The sequence below is a fragment of the Anopheles gambiae genome, chromosome 2 (genome assembly GCF_943734735.2).
Source record: "Anopheles gambiae chromosome 2, idAnoGambNW_F1_1, whole genome shotgun sequence".
Classification (NCBI taxonomy): Eukaryota; Metazoa; Arthropoda; class Insecta; order Diptera; family Culicidae; genus Anopheles; species Anopheles gambiae.
The window spans coordinates 3017482-3043122 of record NC_064601.1 but is presented as its reverse complement, the minus strand read 5'-3'; the positions used below and the strand labels follow the sequence as shown (position 1 = coordinate 3043122).

The following is a 25641-nucleotide window of genomic DNA, read 5'->3' as shown; positions in this document are numbered from 1 at the left end:
ATTTTGATTCTTTGTCGCTCTCAACCAGTGTTGTTAATTGTCGACATTTTTTTATGATATTCGCAGTAAGCGGGTGTCAAAATCATTTTTTGATCATGATATTCATGGTTACCATGACACGACTTTCCAAAAGCGACAATCATTTGTGCAATAACAATCAATGCTTTGGCGATGACATGATTGCAAAAAATGTAGAATGAATGTCATTTGACATTTTTCAGTGAGAATCCAGAACTGCTTAATCGTGCGTTTACCGATACTAAGCCATTAGACCACTTGATATTTTCACTCAGTGAACCAGGAAAATGGTATTCTCTTACAGGTGTATAGAAATTCACGCGAAAACACGAAAAAAGGACCCATTTTCGATGAAGATCTAGTTCACTTGAGGTACGGCAAAATCAAAAAGTCAAATGATTGTAGCAGAAAAAATATCATCGTGTCAAATGATATTTTTGTCCGTGATTGTCGAATGAATGCGTGGATCTAGAATGCGATGCTTCAAAAAGTATCATTTTGTAAAATTTTATGTCGACGACTATCACCGTTCGCAACACTGCTCTCAACACATAGCCTCATTGGACCCAATTATGAAGCCAATTTCTGATTTCGGAGTCAATTCCGATGTCGGAACCGATTTTGATTCCGGAGCCAATTCCGGAACTGATTCCGATTCCGGAGCCAATTCCGGAACCGATTCCGATTCCCTAGCTGATTTTGATTCCGGATCCAATTCCGATTCCGGAGCCGATTCCGGAGCCGATTCCGGAGCCGATTCCGGAACCAATTCCGGAGCCGATTCCGAAGTTGGTTCCGGAGCCGATTCCGAAATTGGTTCCGGAATCGATTCCGGAAACTGATTCCGGATCTACTATCCGGAATCGATTCCAGAAACTTTCAAAGCTAGCCGGAATCGATTCCGACGAAATCTTCGTTTTTCCCATCACTACTCTACAGACCCATGTGAAGAGCTTTTCGCTTGACTTCAGCGCATGAAACATAACTCACGGATGATCTCTTTTTCTACCCCCCCAAATGGCATGTAACGACTAGTTTAGGAAAAGTGTTGGACTTACCTGTCAAACTGATGTGATGTCCCTTCGATGCCAATGCCAACTTGGATCCGTCGTGGTTGTTGCCAATATTATGTATAACGCTTTCCGATGCACTCACACATAAAAATGGGTTCAAATCTCAACGGAACTGAGCTTTTTCCTTCACTACTTCGTTTCAATAAAGGAAAATGTGTCATCGTTCGACGTTGTTTCAACCTTTTTCCCCCTCCCGGAAACGATCTGAAGTACACTTTTTTGAGGAAATGGTACGCCTCAAACGAAACAGGTCGCGATAATGTGCAGGTGTGTGTGTGTACCGACGGTGGCAAGAATCGTTTGACTTAAAATAAATCACAAACGAGGAAATTCTATCACTCCCGTACCAGGTTCCCAATTTTCACCCTCGCCAGAGCTTCGATGGATCACAGGTGGAAGGTGGAGTCTTTTCTTCCCCTCCTGCTTTTGGTTGTTCCCTTCCTTTCTTCGATTGCATTCATTCTTTGCGCCTTCGGGGAGAGGTGCCGCGCACCATTATCTTACTGTTTGCGAGTTTTTTTTTTCTTTCTACCCCATTTCCATCGGCACACTAAGAAGCGGCGGCACGACTTTTGTTTACGCTGCGAACGGCGACGACAACGACGACCGAAAAGACTTTGCGCGTTCTATTTTGACTCCATCTGACTGCCTTGGCAACTGCGACTAGTTTTCTTTTCGATGCGCGCACACACACCGTTTCCATCGCTTGCCTGGTTTTTATGCTCAGTTCGTTTCCTTCTCCTGGGCGCAGCGCAGCGATTCCCGTTCCCGTGTGTGGCACCGGTTTTCCGCCCCCCTCTGCCAAACATTTGCCACAGGTTCACACTGGCTGGAAACGGAGGTGGACGACTTGGGATGAGGTGTTTTGTTGCTGCACACACCCCGGGTAGCGTACGCCATTCCCGTACAAACCTCCCCACGCACACACACACACACCGAGTACCTTCTATGGGGCACTTGAAAAGAAAATTTGCCCAGCCTGCTTTGCTGCCGCGTGGATTTTGCTCTTAACTTGTGCTACTTTTTCCTTCCCTATCTCTGGCTCTGGGGGGGGTTTGCTGTTAGCTGGCTGCTCGTCCCGTTAATTTGAGCTTCGCTGGTTAGTTGCCGTACCTGAACCGTACCTAAAAGGGGGGAATGAAACTAGCTGAGCGTGCTGGGATCATTTTTTTTCTTTTAGTTGCGTCGTGCTTCCTACTCGACGATGGTCGATTATGGCTGTCTTTAGGAATATGATGCGCTCTCAGGTGAAGGTGATAGAAATGATTCAACAAACAGCAAGACAGCTTTGGTATTCCAGGTTCGTGAAATATTAATCCTAATTATTGCTCTACATTGCATAATAATTTAATAATGATGGCTTCAAAATCGATCTTGCTAAAGGGTCTGTAAGTTCCATTTTAATCAAACATAGACCATAACCATTCTCCAACGGAACACGGTACACAATAGCGAAGGTAAAGCCCTTTCAATATTGACCAGGAATGGATCTGACAGCTAGACCGCAGTAAATAAAAAGGAAGAACCGGACCCAAGCTGGAATGATAATTGTGTTTCCCCCCGCCCTGTGCCGGATTTGTCCACCTCTTATCGGGATCGGGAAGAAGACGCACGTACGGGGTTCGCTTTTGCCCGATTCTCGCTCTCTCTCGCTCTTGCACGCACCCCCGTGCGGCACTCCCACCAACACACACACACAGGCCGCACGCTTTTGTTTACACACGGCCACCAAAAATTCCTTCGCAGCTACCCTGTTGCGGTGTGGTGTGCGTGCATCCACACAGCGGGCACTCACTCGAAACTGCCAGCGCTCACTCACTCACACACTCATCCGCGAGCACGTCAAGTGTTCGAGCGTGCGAAAGAGAACACGAATGTAGGGAAGGTTCACATTCGACGTACAGCGGACGCGCTTATTCACGATTGAAATCATTCTAACAACCCTTCACTGTGATTGAATTTACAAAACAAACGTTCTACCATACTGTATCAAATTTACAAGTTCGTTTCGCTTTACAGTGCGATAACAAAATCTCCCCAAAAAAGGGACATTTCTTTCTAGCTAAAGGAATGTCCATTCCCAGTGACAGATCTATCTCTACACCACACGCGCGCACTTACACTCTCTCGCCTGCTGCTCAATCTCCCTCGTGCATCTCTTTCTCGCACACGCAGCCGGATGTTGTCGTTTGCCTTGAATTGTTTGGATGGACCACAACAACACACTACCACTACTACCAACTAACACCACCGTCCACCGCACACCACACACAGCCGAATTGCATCGCAGTCGGTTTTAAAACAAATGTGCGTTTGGTTACATTTGCCCAACTACGATTTACGCTCATCCACCACCACCACAGCCAGTACCCCTACAGTGGCCGGAAAAGTAGGCCACTTCCTGGCAGCTCCCAGTGCGCCAGAGTATGTGTTTCGGGCGCTTTCTCCTAAAACATTTTGATTCACTACACAGAATCTTGTGTAGAGTGGGATTTTTACAGCACTTACTGTACTGTGCGTGAATAACAAACGCACACAAACGCATAAACAGGCACACACACACACACATGACAAGATAGAGTATCGGCCACGCCGTCCTCTACCTACGGTGTAAGAAGAGAGCCAGTAAGAAAACAACAACACAGCATCTCTTCATGGCGCCAGGCGCCACACCAGACAGACCACCGGGCAAAACGTCACCGAAAGGGAGAAAAAAGATCACGACAAACAGCACCTTCTATGTGCGTGTGTTTGTGTGTGTGTCTGTAATTGTGTGCGGGTTTGTTCGCTGCCCTTCCGGATATTGACCGCTGTATGCATGGCGAATCTTTGCGATTATCTGCAACGATTTCCAAGTAGGGCTTAACCAATTTACATACGCACGTAGAGAAAGTAGGCCCAAAAAGAGAAAAGAGACAAAACAAGTAGGCCCTCACACATACACACACTACACACACACTGATTCACTGTAGTTTGCTGTCTGTCCTAAACGGTAGATCGAGTTGTGATCTTTACTCTGCGATTCTGGCTTCCGTTACAACGTCGCTACAATGGGACAAAGTTCACACTCAGATTCGACCTTTTGCAAGACACCACAAAGAATGGTGCAACTGCCAACATATCATCCCCTCTCCCGACGGCGGTAACGATCACGACGATGGCGACGATCGCGACAACGGGACTTTGGTAGGGTTGCTTTGATGAGGTACAATTCACTTGTGCTCTTCCTTCTACCACCACACCGACTCGGCCACGCACGCACACACACACACGAACACACACTCTGCTCGCATAGAAATGCTTGTGCACTTTGTTGTGATACAGGAGGGGGATGGATCAAGTATACGCACTTAGCCATCGCACTTTACTATGCTGGCAACATACCATACACACGCACACACACACCTCACCACGAGAAAGGTTTCAGCAAGCAGAACATCAACACAACACAATCGGCACAGAATACGAAACCCGCACGCCATGTGCCGCTCCGGAAGATGTTTCGACAACCTAGCGACACCGAGACGGCGTGTAAGCGGTTCACCCCCTATAGCAGTCAGCTGATGGAAAGGGAAACGCACACTTTTCTTGACACACAGCCTGCAACTTATTTAGCCCTTCTGCAAGCACCCAACTGGCAGCAGCAACTTACAATGCACTCGCGACAAATGTTGGAAAACGCGTTTTCCCCCGGAATATTGGAATATCCTTTGCCCAAGATCGGCCAGACGGGAGCAAACGTGCAGCACGTCCGCACTCTTGAAAGCGTTGGAAGCGAGTGTGCGTGAGTGGCGCTTTTGGCTGAGGTTTCGGATGGATGTTGCCCTCTCACGAGTGGCCAACAATTTGTTGTTTGCGATTGTATGTGTGTGTGAGAGCGCGCGAGCGTGTTCGAACTGTCAGGGGCGGTTAAGGTCGTCTACACGGAGGATTCGATGCATCCCGAGCAGTATCTTTGTCTAAACGGAGTGATTTTCTGTGAAAAGGGTGTAAAATCTGTATTAATTGATTTTTTTTTTAAATTATCATAGAATACAGGCATAGGACAAAAGAAAAACAACGTTTGCCAAGTATTGTAAATGATTCATTGATACTTTCTGGCTTCCTCTAGGCGTGATAAGTAAACCAAGTATGCACAGTAAAATAAGGCGGCGCTCTGTAACTGTGCAATGGACCGAAAAGACAACAGACTCCAACGAACGTAAAACAATGTCAGACACTCTTCAACAAACGAGCCAAATATCGTCGCCAACCTGTTAAATCATATAGGGGAAAGCGGGGCAAAATGGGCATGTGGGGCAAAATGAGCACCCTCTATTTAAGCATTATTTGACTACAAAGATACTTTCCAATGCTCAAAATGTATTCATTGGAGTGTTCTATGAACACCATGTAAGTTTCATAACCCTTACATGACAAAAAACCAAGAAAAATGCAAAATAAGGTTTAGTAGCATATTGATGTAATTTTTGCCACTTCGAAAGTAAGCTTAAACCAGTGTCACAGGGATGCGTTGAAGTTGTACATGATATATTTTTAAAGATATGATTTTTCTATATAATTTGTCTGAAGAAAGCAAGGCGATTGAATGCGTATTTTTATTAGAATAAAAAAAAATAAAAAAAATGCTTCACGAGGGGCAAAATGGACAGTTACGCTTAGGGCAAAATGGGCAGATGCTTTTGACATACGGCGCTTGGTGAGGCTATGGTGTTGTATTTGTCGCCTCAATAATGATATCAAGCACAGATTAAAAACATTCGATGTTGTAGATTTAAACGTGTAAAAACTGTTTTAATTTTGATAGCATATTTTTGGAAGAATTTTAAGGGCTTTTCTGACCAGCAAAACAAATGATAGAACGAAAATACATTTCACGAAACGTGCGCAAAAGAATAGACCATTACCTAAGCGCAGTTGTTGTGGCCCATTTTGCCCCAGTGTTTTGACGTTTCACAGTTTGTTTACATATGCCCATTTTGCCCCAGGGCTATGCCCATTTTACCCCGCGTGTCAAAAATGCTTCTCGCAAAACATCAACTTTTATTTTACATTATTTTCATGTTTTTAAGTTGTTTTCATTCTATGTGGCATATAAATTCATAGATAAATGGTGGAGGCATGCAATAATGAAAGAAAAATTGTGTTTTATGGCATATTCAAAGGAATATTCAGTAAACTGCTTAACATGCCCATTTTGCCCCGCTTTCCCCTACGTTTGTTCGGGGAGTGTGATGCCTTGTGCGATAGATTACAGTGCGAGCTTTAAGATACCTAACTTCAAAATAATAGTGTTCGATTTGAAGAGTTAGATTGTTGATAGCTAAAACATTTGAACGAAGAAAAAGGTGGCAAAATAAAAAAAACTAAAAAATAAAAACTAACATTGTAGGTACCGGAATAAAACATGAAAAATGATCAAATTATAATTTTACATAAACCGCGGCAGTTTAGGGCACATCGAGTAATTATTTTAGCTTTTTGTCCGTAGGCTTTTATAGCAAAGTTTTAATATTTTGAATCTTCGAAAAACAATGCGACACTAAGGCCCGTGTCTGTGTTCCATCGCATGCGATTTTATCGCACGTGATGTCAAACGCTTTTTCGTATAATATTGCGATTATTTGAATGATTTTAATAATATAACGATTATGAAAAATTAAGTTGAGATTGTTCCTACAAAACACCACACATTTAGTTTGACAGATAAAATCGGATGCGGCGTCCGACGAAATCAAAATTTTTTGATTCCGTCGTACGACGAAATCGCACATCCGACGTTATCTGTCAAATTCCATGTAAAATTTTGACAGGCCTTCCGATAAAATCGCATCCGATGGATCACAGACACGGGCCTAACAGCACAAACTCTAAATGTCTGAATAACGAAGCTCAATTCATACCAAACAAGCCTCCTGGGAACGTTTGAAGCAAAGCCTCAAACCTCTGTTGTTTTACAAACCAAATTTTTCCTTGTTATCCTAATTCAAGCAAACTTGCCCAGCGTCATCTAGTGGCAAATTTACTAACCAAAAAAGGGCAAATTCTAAATTTAAACGAGTCACGGATTTTACAAAAATTGTCCGTATTCTAAACGCATCTAGTCTATATTTTATAGCCTCGGGTAAATTGAAACGAGATTATTTAAAGCAGCTTAACGTTTATTAGGAAAAAAATATATGAAAAAATATACAAATTTCGGATGTAAGGTCACGCCACCAACGTATAACAAGCCGACACATTCGTACGATTTTACAATTTCACTGATTTTTGCTTTCTTTTTCTTTGCAGTAATTATAATCTAACCATTCCAGTGCCGTTTACGATGCATATTATCTTACTGTAAGTTCTACCGTTTGTTCGAGTTACTTGCATCAAGTAGCATAATGCATGTCTTAAGATCATTGAGAAAGTTCAATGTTTGCTTATTCCATACCTGGAACCTACAACACGTGATCGTACGCTAATACGCTATGTATGAATGGAAGTATGTGGTTAGAATGGATAGAGAGGTACATATGAACACACGCCCTCCTACCTGTTTCAATGTATTACCCCCTAATCTATCGTTCCTGCTTACAGTGCTAACTTTTGCCTTTTGCTCATCAAACTTATGTCCCTCGCGATCGACCCCAGATTTGGGCCTGTTACCCTTTTTGAACATCGGTTTATCCTGTATCGTTCGTATACGTTTTGCACTCGGACGTGACTAATGATGAAATGTGGAAAGAACCTGTACCTCTCGGCTAAGGTGAAATAATTTGTTTGCGATTAAGCAGAAACATGCCTACCAAACTTTGGGTTGGCAGAAACAGGGTAACATACATTCTACGCAAGAATTAACATCAATTTCCTGCCTCTATATCTCACCATGGTGATGCAGATGATGATTGGGTACTGTTACAAACACGCTAGCAGCTAATTCATGAGACTTTAGACCTACACGTCTATCGTATTTCTTGCTACGTCATTGTAATTCCAATTGTTCATGCATGGACGCGTTCAGAAACCAGACTTGAGAGTAAGAGAATACACACAATTTACACTCTAAAAACAACGTTGAGATGTAAACCTTATGAAATTAAATTCTAAAACTATTTGCATTAATTCATCCAACGGTCCAATCAATGTGTGGTACACTAAATAAATCATCAATTCACATACACACGGCGTACAGTACAACGGCTGCTGTATCCCCTTCATCTTCGTCTTGCTACAATTTACTTGTACAATCGAATAACTTAACCAAGGGTCGCTGGCAATTTAAAAACCAATTTTGGTTTGACTATGCGCTCACCATACCATAGACTATAAAGCAGCGAAAATCGTTCGACTTTGGAAGTAAATATTAATAAATAATAAACAGTTTTGTCTGCTAACGCTACCCAGTTGAGCGATCATTTCGATCCAGAACTTTTAACCACAGCTTTCCGCTTGGTTACCACAATGCGTTTCCAAAACAATTACAAAACAAAACTAATTTTAAAAAAAACCATGCTACTGAGCTATCATCTGCCGTCAAAAGCTATCTTAATCGCTTTGGAGCGCATTAATCTCCTTCCATTCTGTACACTTAAACAATATTATGATCAATTTGTCATGCACGATTGTATCCACTATCAATATCACCGTCATTTTTGTCAGCCAAAGATATTCTCCCTCCCTCTGTTACGATTGTGTGTGTGTTTGGATGTATATGTGGATGTGTGAATGCGTATTCAGCGAATACAAATGTTATATGTACATTGAAGTGGATCCACTAACCTAATGGATTTAAAATCCGACAATTGCGCTCTCACTGCATTACGGATCGTTTTCCGTAAGGACAGCAGTAGTAGTAGTGGTAGTAGCAGTAATAGTAGTCGTCGTGCCATTCGGTGATGCCGTCGCTTCATCCATTTCCCCCCCTATTGCCTCTGATGATGATTCCGTCGTTTCTGCGGCTGCCGCCTTCGTTTCGGCGGCGAGGGAGGCAACATTAGCAGCAGATCCCAATGCGTTAGCAATCCCTCCCGCTGTCGTCGCTGGCGTTTCGCTCTCCCGTGCACTAGGCCTCCCGTCAGGTGGTTCATCCGACTGGTTGCCCTCTGCTTTAGCGACATCGGCATCTATTGCACACTGCAGTGCTTCATCTTCCTCCACCAGCGATTTTGCCGCATTCCACAGCTCGTTCTCCATCTCTTGGCTGAGTTTTGTTGTACGAGCTTGCTCGGGTGAGGGGGCGGTATCATCGTTCGGGCACGTCTCTCCACCATTCTCCACCCGGCCATGAGCAGCGCTGGAGTGAAGAGAAAGATCTTCCGGCTGTAAATCGCAGAGGTGCTGCTGCTGCTGCTGCTGCTGTATGTCTGGACAAACCTCCGGTAGGTCGGAGAGTGTCCTTGGCGGTTTCATCACTGCGCCCGCTACGTGTTGCAGTGACTGTTAGTCATCTTGGTGGTTCTTCTGCCGTTTCGATGCATTCGGTAGGTAGTCCTCGGCGAAGCAATCGACCTCGAGGTACTTTGGTAACCACTTTGAGAGCTGCTGCTCGAAGAACTTCTCCAACTTGCGGGCATTCTTGTACGTCATGCTGTCCTCCTTTATGGTGGGGGAGAGAGGGTAAAAGAAGCTGATTCAGTATTTGCGCACTAGGTGCATGTGATTGTATTACTTACCTGATAGTAGAGGTACACATTATCGAACAATCGCTTCACATCAGCGATAAACGAAACAATGTCTGTGTAATGGTCATTATTGCTCATTTCTAGCTTTTCACGAATCATCGTTAACGAAATTGGACTGTGAAAGAGAAATCAAAGAATGTTTTTTTGTGAATCGTCTGTTCTCTCACTATCAACAGCAATGGTGTGTAAATAACTTACTTTCGTACAATATCATAATATGCTTTGTTTGTGTCCGGCTCGAGAAGACGGAAGGGCATGCTGGTTTCATACTGGCAGAACAATTCCAGCACAATTCGCTGCAAAATCTTCAGCTCCAATGGCGTTATGCCAACGTTGCGTTTCTCTCCAGTAGGTTCTGAAAGAAATAATAAAACTCATTTTTATAACAAACCACCAACTTGCATACATTTCGAAGTAAATGCTTACCCGGCGGTAGATCGGCAAAGTTGTAGCACAGCAAGCATTGCCAGGTTTCGCTCTCGTCCGGCAGCGAATCGATTACCGGTATGTGGCAAGTTTGGTGGAAGACCTTGGGGCACTTATCACAGCACATCAGCTCACCGCCGTCCATGCACACCGCGCACCAGTCCTCGTTCGGATCCAGCTCCTTCGGCAAGTTTTTATCGTCCAGCACGATCGTGGTGGTGTTGCTCGTACCGCCGGCAGAACTGGCCCCAGAGCTCGAGCCACTCACTACCGTGCCGCTGCTGGTGTGCAGATCGGTTGAGCTGTGCACCTGCGGGGATGTCGTTTTGCCACGGTGTCCTTCCGGCAGTACCTGCACCCCGTTCGAATCTAGCTTCGCAATCGTCGCCATCAGATCGTTCACCGAGTCCTCGCATGCCTTGTCAATTGATTCGGCAAAATCCTTCGCCGGCTATTACACGGGAGAAACGAAACCATAGATTGATGTAATGTAACAACACACTAAATATTATGCTACTGAACTATCCAAAGGCCTTTGCAACTCACCTCATTTGTGCTCGGACTTGGCGTTTTCGGGTTTGTGGAGGACACATTTGGAAGAGCATTCTGGAGCTGTTGCAGATGATTCTGCAACTGCTGTTGGCTATGTAGCTGCTGCTGTTGCTGCAGTTGCTGCTGCTGCTGTTGATGATGTTGCTGTTGCTGCTGCTGTTGCTGCTGTTGTTGCTGCTGTTGTTGTTGGTGTTGTTGTTGCTGCTGTTGCTGTTGCTGCTGTTGCTGTTGCTGCTGATGCTGCTGTTGCTGCTGCTGTTGTTGACTATGATGATGATGGTGATGATGATGGTGTCCACCTCCACCACCGCCGCTTCCACCATGTGCACCGTGCGACAGGGAGCCTCCGGACGATCCGCCACCATTCAGAAGCATTGCATTGCGCATCGTGTCTGGAGATTTTAGAGGAATTTTGAACGACTCGTTTGGCCCATTCCCAAATAGGTGTAATCCTGAGGGGCCACAAAACCCTGCAACATCCAAAGAAAGGAGAAATCAACATTATTTACCCTTTTTTAAGCAAACATCATAGTCTAACCGAGCACTTACCGTTGTTCTGTTGGGCTTGCATGTTTTGTGGAATGTGCCATTTGGCGCCTCCACTGCTACCACCACCGCTGCCCCCACCACCACTGCCGCCTCCACTACCCGGTCCGCCGATACCGGGCCCGGGCACGGGTGCACCGGAAAGCTGCGGCGGAAGCTGAGGTGGTTGCGGCGAGTTCGGACCATATCCCGGCTGAGGCTGCTGTCCCGGGTAGCGTAACGACTGTTGCTTTGGTGTCAGTAAGGTGGATGAGTTCTGCTGAATGCACCAAAAAAAAACCCCCCGAGCCCGAAACAACCAAAACGATATTTATTTTCGCGATATAGGCACGATTGTGCAACAATGTGTGATCGATGATACTTACATTACCCATTATGTGCCGCATCGAGGAGGGCATCGCAAATCGGGGAAACGATTGGAACCGTGCCGCAGCCACGGCAGCAGCCGCCGCAGCCGATCCGTTCCCTCCCATGCCCATTCCGCCGCTGCTGGGCGGTACGCCGGGCGGTCCTTGGTTGAAGTTTTGATGCGGCGCACCGCCCGGGCCGCCCAAAAAGTTGCCCGGACCGCCCATCTGACCGGACAGCCGATGGGACGGTGGTCCACCGCCCGATCCGCCCGGTGACACACCGCTGCCCATGAAGTTTGCTGTGCCAGTAAATTGATTATTAGCCATAGCGTTATTGCCAGCATTGCTGCCTGAGTGCGGTCCCCCAGCATTGCCACTTCCACCACCACCACTACTACTACCACTACCACTACCACCACCACCGCCAGGCCCACCGCAGGGATGGCCAACGCCTAGATGGGACCCGCTGCCAACCGCGAGACCGGCTCCTCCTCCTCCCCCTCCGCCCGATGGGAGTGGAGGGCCACTCGACTTTTGGTTCAACAAATTACGCAAACTAATATCTGTGGCAGTGAGGGATGGATGGAATGGTGTCGTTTAACCAAACGTGTCAGAAGTAGTAGTAGTAGTAGTAGTAAGTAGTCAATGTAATAGTGTGTTGGAGGAGCAAGTGTACAGAAATCATGATGAAATGGTTGATTGAACCACCCGACACACATAGGAAAGTAATTACGTACAATGGCGGGCGATGAGGGTGGTTGTTAGGGCGAAAATAAAAGAAGAAGAAAAAGAAAACAACGAAAATAAAAAAAAACCGTTAATAAGCCCCCCATCAAAACTGTAGCCAATAACCGAGAAACTAACTAAAATAATATAAAATAAAATAAACCGACTAGTAGTACTGCAAACAAAAGAGCATGTCCATCAATGCATTTTCTAATTCTGGGCGCCTAAGTTATCCAAATAAAGGTTAATCAACAGATGAAATCAGTGAATGTAATGATCGTGGTGTGTTAGCAACAAATTAAAGTATCACAAAGAGTGCACTAAAGCAATACGAAAGGTGTATGTACACAGGCATAGTTGAATTTTGCGGTGTTCGACGTTACTAATAAATCCATTTAAGCTAGTAGCAAGTTATTTTCTTTACAAACATTCCCTAACCATTCCATTTAAAGCAAAGGTATTGCTCATCGTATTGACCAGACCTTATCCACTTACCCATATTCTGTGGATGTGTAGAGGAGCTAACGTGCTGCTGAGTTGGCATACCCATCGGCGGTCCCATTTGACCGAACCGTCCATAGCCGGGACCGGGACCGGGGCCATTTTCCTGCGGGAATGATCTGCTCATCGGATGGTTGGGCGGGAAGGGAGCCCCCACCGGTACGCCACCGTTGCCATTGTACATAGGCGGTACCTGTGAGAAGTTTCCTCCCAGACCGCCACCTCCGCCACTACCGCCTCCTCCACCTCCTGGTCCACCACCACCAGGACCGCCAGGACCGCCAGGACCGTTGGAGGAAAGGGTCGTCATACCCGGACCGGGCATGCCCGGTCGCAACGGAGGCGTAATGTTGGGGCTTGGCTGTTTGCTTCTGTTTTGCGGTGACGGACCAGGCCCCGGGCCGGGAACTGGTGGCCCTGGCGGAACATTGTTAGAGCTGGGAGACTGTGGGTATACCTTGCCATCGACGAGTATTGTACCGATGCGGGAGACCACTGGAAGAAACGATAGGATTAAACAATTATCGAAACACTTTTCGTGGGGCACAGTAATACATACTGGACTGTAGCTCGGCTACATTGGAAGCGTACAGCTGGACGCGCACCGGTATCTCCGGGTTCGGTATGTCGGCCCGTTGACTTTTCACCTTCTGCAGGTGCCGGGCAAGCGTTTTCTTGCTGTACAGCACGGCACTGTCGCTGCCCTTGTCTAGCGCGGTCTGCACAAACTCGATACAGTGGTCCGTGTGTCCGGAGAGTAACTGTAGCGCTTCCTTCTTCTCGTTCAATACTTGAAGCTTGTTGTCGCAGACCTGAAACCAAGGAACAGGGGATCGATTAGTCTCTTTTGTTCGAACCACAACAGGGTGACGCGCTCCACAACATACCTGATTTAGCCGATACACCAACTGCTTGCCGCGAGCGTTGACTGCATTCGTCAGCTTCACCACCAGATCGGCGATCTCTTTGGACAGTTCTTTCTTCTTCTCTGTGATCTGCGCCTGCCGATCGTCGATCACCTTCATGGCGCTCGACAGCAGCACCTTCTTGTAGCTGATCTCGCTCAGCAGCCCGCTAAGGCTGCTGCGCGTTTCGCTGGCAATTTCGTTGGCAAACTTGTACTTGTGATCCCGATGGTCGAGCAGCTGACAGTCGCGACAGGTCAACCGATCGCACGTCTCACAGTAGAGGGACAGTTTTTCCTGTGGAAAGAAACAAGGGAAACAAATGAGAGAGAGAAATCTTACACATTCTTCACAAAAACATGAAAAAGTACATGAATGTCGTTCAAATAAATACACGAACCGCATCGAACAGGTGGACATAGTGTACCATGAGGCCTTGAAATGTCACACCCAACAACCAGGGCAAGCGGTACAAAATGGCAACGTTGCCGCGAGCCCGGTTGCTGCACATAATGAGCTGCAGCTGTCTGTTTCAGAATGTTTCCTTTTCCGAAATCACGCCGCCGCGGACCGGCAGCTGTGTTCGAGGGCAGCCAACTATTTATGGCAGAAATGTCACAAACCGGCAAAGTGGCGGCTCGTGCTCTCATTGCAATTAACGTGCATTTGTTACACGTTTCAACCGACGAGGTGAAGCGCATATATCGATGTCGGATATCTTGTTACAATCACACATCATGGGTGACACTCTTCTTTCTTCGTTTGAGAACGTTCATCCAAAATTTAGCTAGAACTGCAATCCAAACTCCAAAGAGCGAACACATAAAAAGGCAATAATGAATTTAGTATCATTTCCCATTCGTTCCACTTTGTTCCAGCACCAGTCCCGTTTCTTTACGATTCATTGCATCCATGTCGTACAAGATGTGGCCGTCTCTTTTCACTGTCAGGTTCGCTATCAATCCAGCGACGACTCCGTACGACGCTATTCAAACACTCCATCCCCGTCCGAGAACCATGAATCTGATGAATCTCTATAAAACCATAGTAGAAAGAACGGTATTAACATGAGCGCCACCGAGCAGTCTTCCCAACGCCGCCAAATCCAGCCCTTATCCAGCAGCCATGAAGGATTATTGGCGTCCAGGATTATGCAGCAAACCATCTGTATGTGTGCGCGCGCGTGTGTGTGTGTGTACCATCTGTTGTAGCACATAAATTTCATTGAAATCCAATTTATTCCAGCCAACCACGGCCACACAGTAGTCTCTCCTCCTCCTGCTTCGGTCTCGCTTCGTTCGCCAACGAAAGCTGTGCGCACACACAGCAGGTGCCACACAGCGTACATATTAAGCTGTTCAACGGACATTGCCTACAGATGCGATACTGCAACGAGAGCATAACGCAGCTGGCGCATTTGCAATTGCACAGAGGCTCCTCAGCATCAGCAGCAGCAGCAACGACGAAAAAGAATGAAATGGTGCATCCTCTTTTGGGAGATTGATAATAAAAACCTGCTGGAGCTGAAGAGCTGAACCGAAAATGCTGGAACCATGAGATTTTGGGGCGTTCAATGGAACGAGAATAAATACAAAATCGATTTCCCTGTTTCAATCAAACTGTTATCAATATTCCTCAAAGTACGCCGAATAAAGCTAGACAAGATTCATCGCTTCCCAAATGGCCCTTCTTGCCCAAATAAACTCCCCAACCAGCCTTACCTTTTACAGGGTTTTCCAGGGATTCTCATAGTTGTGGGACACTTCCTTCACTCTTTCTTATGGGAAGTGAACTTCATATGATGGAAATTGGACACTATGCCACCCTTTTCAGACAGGCTTCTTGGGAAATTCCTAATAGATTTGTCCAATAAGGGTGCTATAGAGTCCAATTCCTATTAGATTAAGTTCATTTCACGTAAGTAGCAGTCAATAAAGTGTCCCACACAGCTATGAGACCTCCTGGAAAACCCTGTAAGTGAAAACAGATGTTTATCGTTTCAAACATCAATCATCGGTTTGATTACAGGCGAAACAGTAGTACAGCACCACTAGTAGTGGTGGCGGCGACCATAGTAAACAACAAACAAACGTAAAAGCTTTCTGTGCACAAAACCTCGGACAAGCATCGTTCTCGCTTGATATTCAATTTTGTTCACCGCGCGTAGAGTTCAACGAACAACAACACCATCAGGTCCCGTAACCGTTTCATATTTCGCACACCGAATTGCAAATAATAATATAGCACACACACACACAACACACGCCCTTTGTGCTACTGCTACTACTACTACTATTTGCCCACAACTCGGCAACTTATTGCATCGATCGCGAATAATAAACATACGAATCTCGGGCAATCAGCGATATCGTTTCATGCAAATGGGTCGTTTGATTGGCGGTTGGAAGATTTTTAATAGCGACTTCAATAACGGCTTGATTTATTGCATCCATCAACGCACACACAACGACTGGAGGACCGCGTTCCGCCATAAACAACAAGCAGCATTCGATCGCAATAATAGCACTTTTGGTGCGGAGTTGGCAAAGATGCTAACCGAAAATATGTATTTGTGTGCTCCGTCTTATCGGGGGCTAAATCTACCGAATCGTCCATATCTAGCGGTGGAATTGTGGAGAGGCCACGTTGCCATGTTGTCGTTATAGGACTGCCTACGACAACAATGCATGTGGAGGGTGTGTTTTCAGTGTACAGACATCTCTCCCCCGCGATTGCAGAATTAAAAACCATTCATCCGGCTCAGACTTTTTCATTTTCAGACCACTCCACAGAGAGCACAACCCCAAATCTTGCCCGGATGTAATTTCAAGCTGATGTAGTGTACGCCGCGCGCGCTTTGCTCTTTATTCACCAGGCATGTTTATTTATTTCCCCCCGCGCGTTCACACAAATCCAATTGGCCGCACCTATTGCGCGCGTACGTTAACAAAACAAACACAGGGAATGTTGTGATTTTATACCGAAACAGGCAAGGGGACACGGATTTGGTGAACATTTACATCATGCCGTACCACCAAATCGGTCCCACAAATGGCGTGTGCTAAATGTCAGGCTAGGCTTTATTCAAAAACAAGATCGTTTGAATAGCGAAGAAAGCGCAGCATTGCAAATGGGAAGGAATATGAGCTTTCGGCGTTAACATTGTCTCATGCATGATGATGAACGGATGCAACACAACTACGAAAACCAATATTGACGCATCTGATCGCCAGTATCGTCTGAGTCATGGAGATTTTTATGCAATCAATCGTTTTTCATCATCCCTGGTGCCCTGGTGGTGTGTTTGTTTGGAGGGTAAGTGTGAACGGGGCCTGCTGATAAGATTATCACGCCACCACAGTTTAATTATCGAGGATATTTGTTTCGTCCGTTCATTTGCTAAATATGATTCATTACCGTGGTGTTGTTAATTTTTGAATCGGGCATGAGCGCTCGTGGACGATGACCCAAGATGTTGCAACGGTGCTCCAAGCTTACTGATACAGTTTGACCACTGCCTAAAGAGAGTCTCACATGTGCTTCTGTTTTGAGGAAACACGGACCAAACACTCCACCATAAATTCGGTTGCTAACCTCGGTTAAAGCAAAGCGATGTATTTGGTGAATCTTCGATGTAGATACAAAACCATACATATCCATGTATGCGAAGTTTCTCCAGTTTGCACACACACAATCCATCCATTGTATGCTCCCCGCCTAATGGCACGATGCAAAATGAACCCGAGAGAGCTCCTCGGTCTAATGAACCATAACCGAACACAATGTACACACACCAGACGTCAACCATCGAAAAACTAACCACACCAACCGACCGGGGCGGGAACGCTGCCAGAACGGAAGTGTATTGAGTCTGTGTCCAGGGTGTATCGACAATGTCGAACATTGTTGTTACGAGTACGAGGAGTTTTACAATATCAACAACATCGACCCGAACGTGTCACAAAAGCTCGGCGGCACGCACTCCTACACGTCAGCGGCGTTAGTTTCGAGCGAACCTAAAACAACAAACGATGCAAGGATGGCATTAGTCCACACCGCAACCGGCAACCAGAAAAGGGTCAATTTCCAGCCACAAAAGTGTTGCCACTCTCGGGGTGTAGATAATGTATGCCTTTGTTAAATGTTTAGCCCTGAAGGCCATTGCGCATTCTATCGAGTTGTTGGAATCGCACGAACCTCATATTTCGCGTGACACGTACACCCAACCCAGCATTGCGTCCTCAGAACCTGTGAACCTTGATTCTTGATTCACCCCAAAACTTACCTGCGGATGCATGTGACACATGATGTTCTTCCCGGCCAGCCCGTTAGTGCCCGCCGGCTCACTGTTTGCCGCCTCCTTCGGCTTGATCGTGTGCTCCTTCGTGATCTTCAGCCGCTGGTGGGCCTGCACGCAGCTATCGCAGATGAACTCCGCACACTCCACACACCACGAGGTGGCGTTCGCGTCGTCGCTGCAACTGCTACACTTGATCTGATCCTTGGTCGACTCCACGCTGCCCGGGTTGTCCTCGCCGCTCGCCGCGGACGTTTCGCTCAGAAACACGTTGTCGATGATGTACTCGAGCCGGCTCTCCATCTTGCACACCGGGCAGACGAGCGGCGAGTTGTGCGACAGCTCCGTGATCTTCTGCTTCACGCACGCGTGGCACGCATTGTGCAGACATTCCAGCAGCTTCGGATGGTCGTTCGGTGTGAGCGTCTGCTGGCACCAGACACATTTCGTCGGTGCCGGCGGTTCATTTGCCGTTTCCGCCTCATCAATCTGTGGAACGAACGAGTGGAAGAATAAGCGAGAAAAAAAACAATTAGAAGAGGGTTTGACAGATTGTTTAGCGAAAAATTACACCGATAGCATTCAGCGAACTCTTTCCAGCGGGTTCGCACTGTACCGGAAGCACTTGCACGATGGCAAACACGTTCGGCAACTCCTCCAAGGGTATCTGTATTCGCAAATTCATCGTTTTGCTCACGGCAACCTTACAACACACAGCGCCCGCAATGCATTTAGAAATAGTCCCCCCGTCTATAACCTTTGGCCACAAAGGCACCAACAAAACTGTGTGCGCTCTCTGTCTTTTGCAATTCAATTGTGCGCCCTTTCGCCAGGTCAAACGGTATAGTACTGGAGCCCTGGTCAATTCGCCACAACCCTTACCTCCCTACACCACTACAGACCCATGCGCTCGTTTGTATTGAAGGGAATAGTTACAGCTGTTATTCGGTTGAAAAACCACAACTCAAGAGTTTATCCGTTCTGGTGGTGAGGTTTCTTCGGATCCTGAAAATAGGAACAGGTCGGCTAAAAAAACCTGTTGAGTACGGACACGTCACCCTTTCCGCTAGGGACAACGACGAAGCCCACGTGGACGAACCGCGGCAAGCCACGTCAGAAAATGGGTTCAATCGACAGAGTCTATTAAAAATAATTGTCACATTTAGTTTGAATGAATGATGCGAAGATACGCGACACTACAACAGCAACAAAAGGTAAACCGGAACCCTCTCGCGAGTGGCATTTAAACTCTTTCATACCCAAGATATTGCGTATGCTAACGAGTGGTTGTATAATTATAAGCAAGAAGGCGGAAAGCTTTTTTGATGGATACCAGCCGCCATCATCACGCCTATCACGTTACGTGAGAACTGGTATCTCTACTATGCAGCACAACACGTAGGGGTTGAAAAACTATCAAAGAAAACAATTAGAACGCTCTGAAGGAGACAATTAATCAGCAGCATAATTATTGCGCTTAATTAGGACCAAATGGTGTTGCTCAGTGTGGTATGACAAATGAGCGTAATATGAGCTTGTTTTGAGGTTGATAAAAATGTTGTAAAAATGACCATATTTTAAACACGATGTCGTGCGTGGAGAGTTGGATGTCAGTAGGGCAGGAAGTAGCTTAAATATTTCACCATCCTCTGGACATGATTCATCATCTATTTCCCCCTGAAAAATTGATACAGCGCGCCGTTTAAAGACACCAAACCAAACAGTGTCTAAAAATGTAACAAATTAAATATCCTTAACATCATTTCTCAGCTATAGAAAGTCAACAAAAGCTCTTTTTGTGTCCTCCCCGGTGTTCCGTGCACCAAAAGGCTGACTCTGATAACATCAATGCTTATTTTTGTTCGATGGTAAAAGATCAACCTCTTCTCACCTCTTTTTGCTTGTTTTTCCTTCGATTCGTTTCCAAACTCTGGAAGACCTTTGCCACCCCCCAACCGCTCGGTCGGTGGTAAAGCTACCATAAACAAGCGCGATAAGATAAGGGGTACATCATGATAGCTGATTAAACATTAAAAAATATTCCCCGCGGGCTGACGGCTGCCAGGGGCCAACCAGCCGCCTGGGTCAAAGCTTCCGATACGGGCAGGATTAATTTAAGCAGCAAAAAAAGAAGAAAAGATAGAGAAAGTGTTTGTTTTTAGTGTGTTTACTTCTTTTCGATCGGTCCACAAAGCAACTACTCCTGGACTCGCAACGTGAGTGTGTGTGTGGGTTAGTTGGTACGTAAAATGTCGTAAAAGTTAATCAGCCCACGGTAAATAAAACAGAAGAGAGAAAAAAAACCCACACAACGCAACATTCCGCCATTCCTATGTGTGTGTTTGTGTGCGTCTATTTTCAAACGCTACTCTTGTCCGCTTGGTGAGTAAGTGATGGAGAGAGCGCGGCTGAAAGTTTGGCAACGTCGCAGCAGCAAATGACGGTTGGTTGGTTGGTGGCGGTCGCGCACAGCACGTGTTTCTACTACTCAACCGTACCGCGCTGCCGCCACCGTCAGCGTGGGGGATGCAACAGCTCGAAAAGGAAGAAGAATTAGCAGTTATGAAGACGTAAAGATGCATTTCAAAAAATCGAGGGAGAGAGAGAAGGGGAGATAATAATGCACACTTTTATTGTAGGCATGCAAAAAACAGTGTTTCTCCTCCCTGCTCAACGAGCTTGGGGTGGGGGACGGGCCAACTTTCACGAGCACGTGAAAGTGGGATGCATAAATTTAGGTTATTTATAAGTGATTTTAAGGTCAGGCAAATTTATAGCACATTTTGCAAACTGAATGGCTCGCGACGCTTTGCTGTGCATAGCTCCTCACAAGCAGGATATATGCACATTGTGACAGCTGCCAAAAGAGACCGTGACCGTCGGCGCACAATTGATGCGCAAGCTCTGATTGTGGTTTAAGAAATAAATTTAATTTACGACAAGACACACACACACACACACACCCCTACAGAGGGGCATGATGGTGCACAAACCATTGCCCTTTTGTGGCCCCCACCGAACAATCTACGCGTTTCCTCTCTTCATCGATCATCGCATTCTGACATTCTCAAACTCACACACAATGAACAATTGCCACTCGAACAGGTTCATCAATCTTCATTCATCTTAATCAATCCTCCATCTAATTTTTTTTTTACTTGTCGTTTCAATCCAAGCGACGCTGCACGAATTGTTGGGAAGAAACAAACAAAAAAGTCACAAAAACGTTCGCTCCTTTGAGAGAACTCTCGTCGACATCGATTCCCTTTCTGCAGCACGCCGATAGATTTGCATACAGAAGAATATGTTACTTCCGACCCACGTCCACGCAGCAGCTCAGCCCAATCAAACAGCATCAAACGTCAGCCAGCCAGTGCCAAGAAAGTGAGTAAACAGCTCTTTTTGACATTTTGAGAAACATCAACTATGAACGATCAGATCAAATACGACAGCTTCCAACCATCATTCGCTGTCTCACACCTATAATGCACCTGTGACTACCAAACACACACACACAAAGGGGCCACCGGGGCATTGAGAGTGTCGTGCTGTGGGTTGATCTTGAATGTACCACCGGTCCAAAACGAAAGCAAACAGGGCGCGTATAGTCAAATGTCAACTCTCCTTTTAGCAAGCAAAAATACGCTGCATACTAATGTGGGAAGGTTAGGGCGTATTAGGCCCCAACGCCTTGCTGCCGTGCTACAAAGGTTCATTCACTTCACGTGCACATTCGATGTGGTTAGCACGTTGCAGTTTAATTACAATATTCATGAGAGATAATCAAGCTTGAATAATGACGCTAAACACACAATCCGATCAGCGGCGCAACAGCAAATTGGTGAAATCATGGCTGTTTTTTGCGCATCTCAGCTGCTTTAACTTCAAACTTTGTGTCTAATGCATACAGTTAAGAGTGTCTGCTGTTACTTTTTCAAAAAAACATTATTCACTTCACGTCCTACTACTGTGCTACAAAAAAAACAGGTTGTCACACCGATCGTGATCGTCCACGCAAATGCGCTTAATTTCCCGTGGGTGCGCACAACCACATCCTCCCATGCAAGTTGAGTTCTTTTACGAGACAAATGACTAATAAACTTCTAGCAATAAAGTGTAACAACTCCAACCAACAGACGCTCGGAGGAGGATGACAAATTGGCCACGGGGTATATACAGACACACAGCGCTGCTGCCAAACTTTTACCCAAATCACGTCCAAGAACAACGCACGCGCAACACACTCCTCCAACACACTTTAGAGTGTTGTTCCAAAATAAAAACCGAGCGATTACAAGAGCGAGATTACGCACGTAATGGGTCGGAGTTTGTTTCCGTTTTGCACAACACACATGATCTCACGAGAGGCCACCGCAGCAACTGCAGAGCAAATTTGGACACAAAATCATATCCCACGCGACTGGCACGAGACACTTCCTTCCTTTCGCGCGGCGTTCGTTACGGCACGATCGTTCTGGATGGTTTGGGGGCGTTTCTATTTCAGTTGTAACGACAGACACGCAACGGATGACGGAGAAGATGATCTTGAACGATTTTCGGTTACAAATACTAGGCTTGAAGGTCTTGGAGTCTCCTATTAATTAATAACCACTTCTGATAGGATTATCCTATCTTCCATATATGTTGTTTGACATCTCAAAGCAGTTGAGTTCCAGATAAGATTTGAACTCCCCAATTCTGGTGTACAATAGTCAGCATTTTGTAAAGAACTCACAAGATCATAATGTTTCTGTGATCATTGGTGCCATGTATCTTCCTATTTTAGCTAGAAAACGACACGTGCTGCTTGTGCCCAGTGGATATGATGTTTGCACTAGCTCTTGTGTAGCAGTCCCCCCGTAAAATACGACCACGACCTACCATATACAAACACAGGACCTTGCCTTATTGACAAAGCCCTATATTTGCGGCGTAGGTACGATCAGCAGGTTGGTCGGTCGACTGCTTTCCGAGACATTCACGTAGGAGGAGAAACACTTACGTAGGAGAAAGACAAATAAAAAGCCGCTATTTGAGAGCATTCCAAAACAGGAAGATCTACATCTGAAGAAACATGTGGGACGACATTTTCCCTACCCTACAGGTACCAAATGTAGAATATATATTCTACGAGTTATGATATGAGATATGATTATACACTATTAACGATAGATTTATAATGTGAAAATTAAGGTAAATTGAGGAACTATTGAATGGTTTGTGTTGTTGCATCTAATGTTCCGTATGCCACAAAAAGTTTTGGTTTTGTAGGCAGCAAACCACCAGATTGTTTTATAATTGGCTTCGAAACAATTCCAACAAACCGAGATGCTTTCCCCATTGTCTGTGTTCCGGGAAAATGATCAAAATGTAATTAATAGTACATTCTCCATATAACAAACCCAAAGTCTCTCCAAAAATTCTCGCTCTTCTACTCTCTAGAAAAGTTCACATTATTGTTCCATGTTTTGCTGGAACAATGTCTGGAAAATGTTCTACAAAGAAATACACATTCCAATTGTGCAAAAGTTTCACTCCATAATTTGCAAGCTTTGCGCATACTTGTGTGCTTGCGCTCGGCAGGAAAGTTTGACTATGAGAAAGTTTGTTTTTTATTAACTTTTTCCCCTCCAGCTCCCGTCAAAACGACTCACAAAAATGAGACACCGAAACCGAAAGATACCAAATAGGCAGAACAATTCGTACCGAAAAGCTAACTTTTGCTTCAAGAATTTCTTCACAAAAGAAGGCACAAAAACATCTCGTTACGCTCTGTCTGTCCCTCTCCTGCGCGAAGTAGGATAATCTCGCAAGGATCTCTCGCAAACCGACCGGTGTTGTGGTGCGGAATTGCGGAGGCAATATTTACGCAACAAGCACTGCACACACAACTTGATCCTCACCAACCGGCGTCGTGTGTCTTTCGGAGGTAAGGCACCAGTTAAAGTTTAAATAAAACATTCAGCGGTACCGACCGTACGCGCAAGACACTCGGAAGGAGCATTGCTTTCTTTATTTTATTCATTGCAGCAGATGGATATTCTCCTGCTGCTGCGGTGAGGCTTTCGGGGGCGAACAAGTTTAAATGAAATGAATTCGTAATTGAAAGACATGGCATTACTCACTACCAACACACACACGAGAGATGTGGTGTGGTATGCACCGCGCTTTGTGCAAAGGGAGATCCAGAAAACCCCGAAAGGAGCAACGAGCTTCGCGCATTGAGAGTGAAAAAATAAGGGCGCTGCTGTATCCCAGTTTTGAAAAGCCGGAATACCGGTACACACACACCGGGGCATTATCATTCGTCTTTTGCCGGGGCACCGTACCGTCGCAAAGATCTTCGGTCGGTCGAATCCTTTTATTTCGCATGTGGGGCGGCACTTCTTTTCTCACAAGCCTTCACCACCGTGTGCCATAAATAACCGGATTATGGAGATTTCAGAGAGAAATTTTATAAAGCTTCTCTCCGGACCATGATGAACGTTTGCATAACAACAACGGCAGCGGCATTTTACGCCTCGATGAATAGCGTAATCAATTCATCGTCTAGCCCCCCCCCCTCGGTTGCGCGATTAAATCGAAATGCGATGATGCCGCTGCTGCTGCTGATGCTTCTTCTGAATCCATTCGCGAAAGGATGAATGTCGAATCGAGCGAGCGAGTCAGCGAAAGGAAATGCCCAAGATGGAGATAAATGGAAGCCAATAAAGAAGTGGGGTGGCACACAAGTGTGAGCAATTTTAATGAAATCAGCGTTCAATTTAATTATCAACTAAACCTTCCGTTCTTTGAACCATTCATATCAATCAATTATTGAACTAATTCTGACGCTCGCTTCGAACCGTAATGTAACACGGGGTTTGATAGTTTCTAAAGATTTATCCATTTACAGAAAGATTAACCTTAAATGTATCCTTTGCAAGAGTTACAGCGACTCATGGCAAGTACAAAAGACTTCTTCTCAATGAATGAGAGAATCACATGAACAAATCACAGCATCCACACAAAGACCCTTTAATTAAAGTTAACACACCTTTCACTCTACTGTTTCATGCCAAAGAAAACTGAAATTAATTGAAAATAACGTTCCATTGTGAGGGCGAAGCTTTAATTTGCCATCTACAAAAGAAAATGAAAAAAAAAACACATAAAGCATGAGTATAGGCAACCTTGGTGTGTAAAAAGGCATTTAATTCCCGCCATCATTGTGCTTCTCTTCCAACTACCGAACGTTTTGTATGGCTTCATGAAGCAACCATTTTGAACGCCCTGCCCGTCCTATGTAACATATCTTCCCCGAGCCAGATAAAGGGAGACTAATTTGCACTGCTTTACAGCACCAACGGTTTGGGGAAAAGGGAAATAGGATAGAATTTCTCTGCTAAATGTCCGTCCGCACGACATGTTACATTTGTTATTATCTTCATCGCCCACCTCCCATTCCCGGATTTGGTTACACACCACTCCAAACATATTCATCGACGGGAAGCGGCAGCACCATCTGTGTGTGGATATCATTGTTCCAAGAACATCACAAACATAGCTCGAGCTTTTATTAGAGAACTTTCAGTTGTCAAT

General features: G+C 45.5%; 2 protein-coding genes across 30 annotated transcripts in view; both read right to left on the bottom strand.

The window, feature by feature from the left end:
• LOC1281848 (furin-like protease 1) overlaps nt 1–4903 on the bottom strand; it is a 142958-nt gene extending 138055 nt beyond the window's left edge. For 4 of the 12 annotated variants that reach the window (XM_061648439.1, XM_061648446.1, XM_061648441.1 and 1 more), the window contains exon 1: nt 4744–4903. The gene's annotated coding sequence lies outside the window, so the exon portion shown is untranslated. Of the gene's footprint in view, nt 1–1076; nt 1221–4496 lie in introns of all 12 variants that reach the window. The other 8 variants (XM_061648443.1, XM_061648445.1, XM_061648442.1 and 5 more) reach the window with 7 other exon arrangements.
• Nucleotides 4904–7336: 2433 nt separating this feature from the next.
• The window catches only part of LOC1281851 (transcription intermediary factor 1-alpha), a 41549-nt gene continuing 23244 nt past the window's right edge, over nt 7337–25641 (bottom strand). For 6 of the 18 annotated variants that reach the window (XM_061642644.1, XM_061642638.1, XM_061642640.1 and 3 more), the window contains exons 3-13: nt 18049–18549; nt 13746–14060; nt 13418–13670; nt 12853–13353; nt 11647–12194; nt 11285–11540; nt 10730–11205; nt 10184–10634; nt 9956–10112; nt 9749–9872; nt 7337–9671 (exon numbers count right to left, since the gene is read on the bottom strand). In XM_061642644.1, the coding sequence (XP_061498628.1) occupies nt 9516–9671; nt 9749–9872; nt 9956–10112; nt 10184–10634; nt 10730–11205; nt 11285–11540; nt 11647–12194; nt 12853–13353; nt 13418–13670; nt 13746–14060; nt 18049–18549 (3738 nt within the window). In that variant the 3' untranslated portion in view covers nt 7337–9515. The remainder of the gene's footprint in view (nt 9672–9748; nt 9873–9955; nt 10113–10183; nt 10635–10729; nt 11206–11284; nt 11541–11646; nt 12195–12852; nt 13354–13417; nt 13671–13745; nt 14061–18048; nt 18550–25641) is intronic. The other 12 variants (XM_061642653.1, XM_061642654.1, XM_061642656.1 and 9 more) reach the window with 3 other exon arrangements.